Source organism: Arachis stenosperma, chromosome 6 (genome assembly GCF_014773155.1).
Source record: "Arachis stenosperma cultivar V10309 chromosome 6, arast.V10309.gnm1.PFL2, whole genome shotgun sequence".
Classification (NCBI taxonomy): Eukaryota; Viridiplantae; Streptophyta; class Magnoliopsida; order Fabales; family Fabaceae; genus Arachis; species Arachis stenosperma.
In genome coordinates this window covers 59,949,113-59,957,220 of record NC_080382.1, presented here as the reverse complement: position 1 = coordinate 59,957,220, position 8,108 = coordinate 59,949,113, and the positions used below count along the sequence as shown (strand labels likewise).

At 34.8% G+C, this 8,108-nt stretch overlaps 1 protein-coding gene across 2 annotated transcripts; it reads left to right on the top strand.

Moving 5' to 3' along the window:
* Positions 1–658: 658 nt before the first annotated feature.
* On the top strand, positions 659–5,678 carry LOC130935465 (serine/threonine protein phosphatase 2A 57 kDa regulatory subunit B' beta isoform-like). Of its 2 annotated transcripts, XR_009067878.1 has the most exons (3): positions 659–2,254; positions 4,378–4,791; positions 5,221–5,678. XR_009067878.1 is itself a non-coding variant. In XM_057865222.1 (2 exons), exons 1-2 carry the CDS (start codon positions 1,115–1,117, stop codon positions 4,699–4,701), a joined length of 1,464 nt encoding a protein of 487 aa, XP_057721205.1. In that variant the 5' UTR covers positions 659–1,114; the 3' UTR covers positions 4,702–5,175. The 2 variants fall into 2 exon arrangements, 1 of the variants encoding a protein (XP_057721205.1); XM_057865222.1 differs by lacking the exon at positions 5,221–5,678 and having other exon boundaries at positions 4,378–5,175.
* The last annotated feature ends 2,430 nt before the right edge of the window (positions 5,679–8,108 follow it).

The window sequence follows — 8,108 nt, the reverse complement described above, 5'->3', positions numbered from 1 at the left end:
TGGTAGAGGCCTTGCGGCTTGCGGTGGTGGTAGAGGCTAGGGTTTCCATTTTTCTTTAGAAGACAGAAGCTTAAGCTTGCTCTGATTTCTGTGAGGAGAAAGAAAGAGATGGGAGGAGGGGCTCTAGAGCTTCACGCATGCCTTTCTTCTTTTTTTTTTAATGAGTGTGAACCAGCCGGATCTAGATCTATTCTAACCGTCTAGTTCTTGATTGGTTAACAATTTGTATTCAGTTTTTGAATTGTCGATTTTATATAAAAAACCGAATCATTAAAATTGCCGGTTCATAGTCAAACCGGTCCGACCGGCCAATTTTCAAAACCATGCCTACACCTTAGCAATTTTTTTCCCCTTTAAATCTTAGCATCCTTTGATAATTTATTTATGGACCATAGACCGAGCATTTTGTAAAACAACCAACCATGCGAAACAACACAAAAAGCCTTTTGACCTTAGCTTTCTGTGTAGTAGGAGCTCTTGAATTTCCAAGCATATTTTGAATTGCGAACTGAGATTTAGCAGATGATAAAAATTAAATTAGATTAGTGGTATTGTTTTTTTTTTTTTTTTTTTTGAGCTTGGTTTAAATGACTGATCATTTGTTATAATCTAATTAATCTGTCTAATGTCTATAATCAAATCACTTTAATCACGTCCTTTGGAATCTCTCTTATCTTTCCTTAATTATTCTCCAAAGTCCAAACCTTGGTCACACGCACGCGCGCATATACACACACATAGGCACACTCTTTTTCTCTCTCTTACACGCTCCTTCTGTGATTCGTGCCGGAACACATCTCCGACCGATCAATCGCCGGTATTCCGGTGATCCTTTCACCACTCTTATTCCCGCCCCTACTCGACCACTTTCCATCACTTGCATTTCCCACCGTTTTGTCAGATCCGTCGCCGTTTGGGTTGTGATGCGAAAATATTGGGAGCACAATAAGAATTGTTCATGGATTAGGAAGATCCTACAACCCTGTTTCCATGCCTCCACTCACTTCACTCTCTCTCAATCCAATCACCATCGCTACCACCACCACCACCTCCTCCTGAATTCGCTTCTCAGAAAAACACCTTAGGGTTAGGGTTTCAATTTTTTCATCACAAAATGTTCAATAGAATCATGAAGAGAGGGCCGAAAAAGCCCTCCAAATCAGATGACTTCGGTGCTCCCGACGGCAATCCATTGCCTAACGCCGCCGGCGTCGTCGTCAACCATGCTTCTCGCGGCGGAGCTGCCCCTCCGGCCGGCGCTGCCGCGGCTCCGACGATGCCTCCGCCTTCCGGCACTATTGAACCGTTGCCCCCGTTCCGCGATGTGCCGGTCTCGGAGCGGCAGACCTTGTTCCTCCGGAAGCTCCAGAATTGCTGCTTCTTGTTGGACTTCTCCGACACATTGAAGAACGTTCGGGAGAAGGAGATCAAGCGGCAAACGCTGATGGAGCTCGTAGATTTTATCCAATCGGGTTCTGGAAAGATCACGGAGAATTGCCAGGAGGAGATGATAAAGATGATATCGGTTAACATTTTCCGGTGCCTTCCACCGGCGTCGCACGAGAACACCGGGGCAGAGAACAATGACCCAGAGGAGGAGGAGCCCTCTATGGACGCGGCCTGGCCGCACTTGCAGCTCGTCTACGAACTTCTCCTTCGGTACGTGGTTTCTTCTGATACTGATACCAAGGTTGCGAAACGGTACATTGATCATTCATTCGTGCTTAAGTTGCTTGATTTGTTTGGTTCCGAGGACCCTAGAGAGCGTGAGTATTTGAAAACAATATTGCATCGTATATATGGGAAATTCATGGTTCACAGGCCCTTCATTAGGAAGGCGATTAACAACATTTTTTATCGTTTTATATATGAGACTGAGAGACATAGTGGTATTGGGGAGCTTCTGGAGATTCTTGGCAGCATCATTAATGGGTTTGCGCTGCCCATGAAGGAGGAACACAAGTTGTTCCTTGTTAGGGCGCTTTTGCCCCTACATAAGCCTAAGTCTGTTGGCATGTACCATCAGCAGTTGTCGTACTGTATCTTGCAGTTTGTCGAGAAGGATTTCAAGCTCGCGGATACGGTTATTAGGGGCCTGTTGAAGTATTGGCCTGTCACGAATTGCCAGAAGGAGGTTCTCTTCCTTGGGGAATTGGAGGAGGTGTTGGAGGCCACACAGGCTGCGGAGTTCCAACGCTGCATGGTTCCCCTCTTTAGACAGATTTCCCGCTGCCTCAATAGTTCTCACTTTCAGGTAAGTGGAACTGTTTTTGTCATGTTATTGACTGAGATTGATACAATTCAAGCTTTTTTTATTTTTTTTTGCTTTTCCCATTTTTCCTTTCTTTAACATTATAGTAAATAGGGAATAGGGAGTGCTTTTTGTTGAACTGCTACTTTCTATGTGAAGATAGGTCAGGAGACAAGTATGGTGTAATTAGAAGGTTAGTGTAAGTTTCAGATGCAGAATCAGTACAGTTTAATTGAAGTCCTATCCCATTAGTCTTAAGCTATGTTGTGATTATATAAATTCCATTTCTTTCCTGTTATGAATAGTTCTTGAATTTTAATTGTGTAAATGATTAGTTGTTTGATATGGAAAGGCAATAAAAATTATATTGGACAATATCTGTCAATATGGCAAGATACCCTTTGTTTTCTCTGACTTATTTGGTTTCAACCCTAAACAACAAATGTAAAACTAGTAATTCATGCATGCACATGCAATAATTGATTTTCAAACAAGCAAGTTATGTAAGGATAGGATTGGGTGTTTGGTGTAACGAACATAGTCTTTTTAGAAGAATTTCCCTCTTAGATATGTTGAGAGATTGAAAAATTATGCTTCATTCATGGTTTGTTCTACAGCTAGTTTTGTTTTTTAAAAGACTATAGAGGATCCATTTTCTTACAATCTTCTTTTAACTTTCTATTTTCATCCCAATATAGTTCTTTTTTTTCCTAATAAAAAAAAAGGTTCAGAGGAACATGTTTTTGCATGTCCGTGGATTTATATTAATTTTGTTCTTGGTTTACAGCAGAACCTTAAACTGGCTATCTTAAACAGAATTGGAATTTAACTTATGACTTCTTGCTAGGATTAAACTTTATGAATATGTAAGTGTGTATTGATTTAAGGCTCTATTTGATGATTATCTTAAGACCAAGTACAATGAGATTTTGAACACAAATTTGTTTGGAGCAGATAGATAACAATACAAGAAAAATGGCTACATCTTAGGACAAAATTTACCCGATTTCCTATAAGGACGCGGACAGAGACACAACTTTTTTGTCTAGTCTGGTCTCCATTGTCTAAGTATCTTTTCATTTTCTATCCTGAAACACTTACCAACTGTAGCCTAATGTTTAATGGGTGATGCTTTTGACTATAATATAAATTATCAGTTCAGTAATTGTTATAGTGTAGTTTCTGGTTTGACTTATGCACTGTTTTTGAAATCTGGGTTACAGCTTTGCTTCGCTTTTTTATTATACTGTTATTGTCATTGTTCTTACTGTTATTATTGTGTTGTTGAGGTCCATGAGATGATACTTTAGAAATCAAAAAAGCAAAGGCGATTTGTTGGAGTTGAATTTCTGCTGGTTATTGTTTCGAGTGTTACAGTCCTTGCGCTGTCGATTTATTAGGTCACGCAATGCATGTCCTGATTTAATAAATTTAGCATATACTCCATTGTAACCACCAAACCTTTCATCTAGTACCAAGATATTTTTTTTTTGTTTGGCGCACACCACTTCTTGAGAGTGTCTTTGGTTTGTTTTCTTGATCTCTTTTAATTTTCGTTCTTTCCTTTATTTTCTTAAAAGGAATCCGAACAAAATATGTTCATGTTTTGTAATTTGCGTGCAATTATATCAACTAATGAATATAATAAATAAATTGAACATGCTTTTAAATGCATAATCCTGTAATATGAGAGGACATAATCAATGTTACCAGAAAGCAGGAGATGTTTAGTTGCTCCTGTGCTTTTTACCTTATTGGACAAAAAAAAGGTCTTCTTGTTAGGTGGTAACTGGTAAGTGATGCTTGTACTTTTTAAACATGGTGGGAAAGGCCAGAGGGAGGGAGGTAATATATGAACGGTTTTATACTTTAACAAGATTGTCATAGTCACTGCAAGATGGATCGTTTTTCATTGGTTCCTTGTGTTTAACGTAAAAATCCTGAACTGATTATGTGATTATCTTTGCATATTATATTTCTTGAGTCACAATCAGTATAGTGATTTGATTGGAGCATTTTCTTTTGCTTTCCTTTTTCCCGAATCATGTATTAAATTGTATGATCTGTTGGTAAAATAGATTTAAATATCGCACAGATCTCTTCTCTTAGGCACACTTGCATTGCAGGTTGCAGAACGAGCCCTCTTCCTCTGGAATAATGAGCATATTGTCAGCTTAATTGCTCAAAACAGGACTGTAGTGCTACCCATAATATATGAAGCATTGGAGAAAAATATTAAGAGTCATTGGAACCAGGCAGTTCATGGGTTGACAGTGAATGTTCGGAAGATGTTTGTTGAAATGGACGCTGAATTGGTTGAGGAGTGCCAGAGGCAGCATGCAGAGAGAGAGGCTAAAGCCCATGAAGTGGAGCAGCAGCGAGAATTGAACTGGAAAAAATTGGCAGAGGCAGCTGCCCAGAACGGACCACTGGATATGGTCACAGTTTAGCCAAACTTGACTGGTTTAACTGGGACTGTGAATTGGGTAGATGAAGGATTATGAATCTGCTCCTTGCCATTTTGGTGCCATTATTTATTGGTTTCTTTCTTTCTCCCCTTATTTTTTTTTGTTCTCCTTTTCATTTCTCAGTTGGATAAATCATCAAGTGGAAGAAGTAAGCAGTGATTAATGTAACTAAGAAAAATGTATTGGAAGATGTTAGCAGATTAAGAATGTTTTATGGAATGCTAGTATTTTTTTGTCCCTTACACAGAAATATGGAAAATTTCTTTCCCACGTGGAAAAAAATGATTACCTTTTCTGTCTGTGCTTGATTTTGCTTTTGCATTCCTTAAAATTTTCTGCGGTCTGAGGATTTGCAATTCTAACCGGAGGCACTTTGCAGTAACAAATGATAAATCCATCTGGATTACTAGTAATTTTGATTTAAATTACCTGACTCTTTTTAAAGACTGCCTTGTTTAGTTAATAACTTAATATATATTAATGGTAATTTAAATTTTGCAGGTAATGTGCATTACTTAACATTGAGGTGGTAATCTTATAAGTTTTTATATTCCAGAAATACCCTTTCAAACAAAGTTCACTTCCCCCAATCTGTCCTCAGTGTCTTCTCTCTTTGTCTGGAAGCTCTCCATCAATAATGAAACTTTCATTAACCATCGGCACAACTGGCACTGACTCAACTTTCTCCTCCTCCGGGGGTAAGCGCTTCCTCTTACCCTCTGTGGTGCATCTCCACTCTGCCCATTGCCCTTCGCAAACGGTTCAACAACCTTTAGTTTAAGATCTGGGCTTTCAAATTAGATCTGCTTCATCTTCACTCACTGTTAGTAGTGGCTATGGGTCATACTTTATTTTCATTTCTCCACTACATACATAGATAATGAAGTTTGGATTTTTTTTAGGAAATAAAATTGTATAATGCATAGATAATGAAATTGGAGTATTTTATTTTAGTATAAAATATATTTTTTGTCCTTGAAGTTTGTAAAAAGTTTTAAAAATATTTTTAAGTTTTACTTTGTTTCAATTTGATCCCAAAAATTTTTAATTTGTATCAAATATATCCATGATGGCTAATTTTTCAAAAACTTAGAACAAATTTAGCAAAAATATTACAAGAACAACCTTCAATACAAAAAAATTAGATATAGTTGTCATGCATTATTGTTGGATTGTATATTTGATATAAATCGAAAACTTTTAAAATAAAATTGAAACAAAGTCAAATTTAGGGGATATTTTTTAAAATTTTTAACAAATTTTAATGATAAAAAATATACTTTTTTATTTTAGTTTTTAAGAAAAAGGGACATGATGATGAGGGCCTAACTTTGTCCGCACCATGTTGATTTCTTTTTAAAATGAGATATTGAGATTAAATTTAAAAAGTAGTCCTTTAAATTCATAATTTTTATTATTTTAGTTTTTTAAATTTAAAATTTATTATATTGATCATCGAGATCCAGCTATGTGTATCATATTAGTCTTTGGATTCTTTTTCGCAATGAGTCGGCGAACAAAGTGTTAAGCTGGCTTTAACTTACCAGAGCTAAAAAGTATCGTTTCATTTTGGCGTTTAAATAAGACAAAAACAAAAAGATGAATAATAGTCTATGTGTTGTGCTAATCATTTATCTTTTTTCATTCTCCAAAAGGACTTTGATTTTGCTTTGTTTAAGCACCAACACAAAATAATGTCACTTAATTCTATTTTTAACATGACAAATCAGAATTAACTTAGTATTTTATGTGTTGATTCAATACCAAAAAAGTCCAAAGACTACCATAATTTTTAAAACTAAATTTTAAAGATTAGTATAATAAATTTTAAATTTAAAGAGTTAAAATAGTAAAAATAATGAATCTCACGACATTATAAGAATTTAATCAGTTAAAAGTCCTTCACTCTTTGATGCAGTTGCGAATGGGATGGGAATTGAGGACTCACGAGTATGATTATTTTTTGGATAAAGTATATTTTTTGTCCCTAAAATTTAGCAAAAGTTTAAAAAATATCTCTAAATTTTATTTTGTTTTAATTTTGTCCCAAAAGTTTTAGATTTGCATCAAATATATCCTCGACGGCTAAATTTTCAAACAAATTTAAGACCAATCTAACAATAAGTTATGAAAATTATGTTTGATTTGCTTGTATTGAGGGTTGTTCTTATAAAATTTTTTGTTGAATTGATTTTAAATTTTTTAAAAAATTAGCCGTCAGGGGTATATTTGATGCAAATAAAAAATTTTTGGAACAAAATTGAAACAAAATAAAATTTAGGAATATTTTTAAAACTTTTATCAAACTTCAAGAACAAAAAATATACTTTACCCTTAATTTTTTTATGGCAGATTGACTTCGATTATGATAAAAATTATATTTAGTCGCCACACCGTTTTCCTTTCCATTCTTCCACAAATACGCTATATTATTAATACGGTTATTGCTAAGGGGCGGATCTTTTGAGGGGCATCATATTTTATAAAATTATTTGTAGTATATCTTTATAGATGACAAGTAGCTCATTTGATAAAACTTTCTTATTTCAAATTCGATACCATGAGTTTAATATTCTCCTTTTTCATTTATTTTTATTTTTTTTTTAAATTCAGCCTATTGATTATTTTGTTGCAAGTTTCAAACTCAAGTTATATTTTATTAATTTTATAAATTTAAATATAGAATAAAATACCTAAATAAACCAAAAAGTCACTAATATTACCCAAGTCCTAAAATAAAAAATATTACGTAGATGTTCTCATGTATATATCTATGTAAATCGAATTGATTTAATTCAAATTATACATTATGGTACTAAATAGAATCAGTTTCAGTCGAATTAGCAAGGTTATTAGTAAATTGAAGTTATTTGATTCGAATTACCAAGGATTGATATTCGAAATATAGCTTATGGGTAGTAAAACATCAAAGTAAATAGCGGCGGTTTTAGAACCGCCGGTAAATATGCTGAAAATCGTGTCACTCGCATTTGGCGACGGTTTTTTGAACGATTGTCGCGAAATATTGATTTAGCGGCGGTTATACCAGCGGTTACTGAAAATCGCTACCAAATTTAATTCCCGCACCCATAACCGTGACCGTCCATAGAGTCGCCAGTGTTTAAAACCGCCGCTAATCATAAAAAAAACGGCCAGTATTTTGCGACTTTCTTGTAGTGGGCCATTTCTCTAATATTGTTTATAAGTATGGCATAGTGATCAAAAGATAACAAATAATAAAAAAAAAATACGTCACCATATATATATATATATATATATATATATATATATATATATATATATATATATATATATATATATATATATATATATATTATACTCAATTAAAATTAAGGTTTTTGCAAGCCAAAAATTTGTGAAAACTTGTA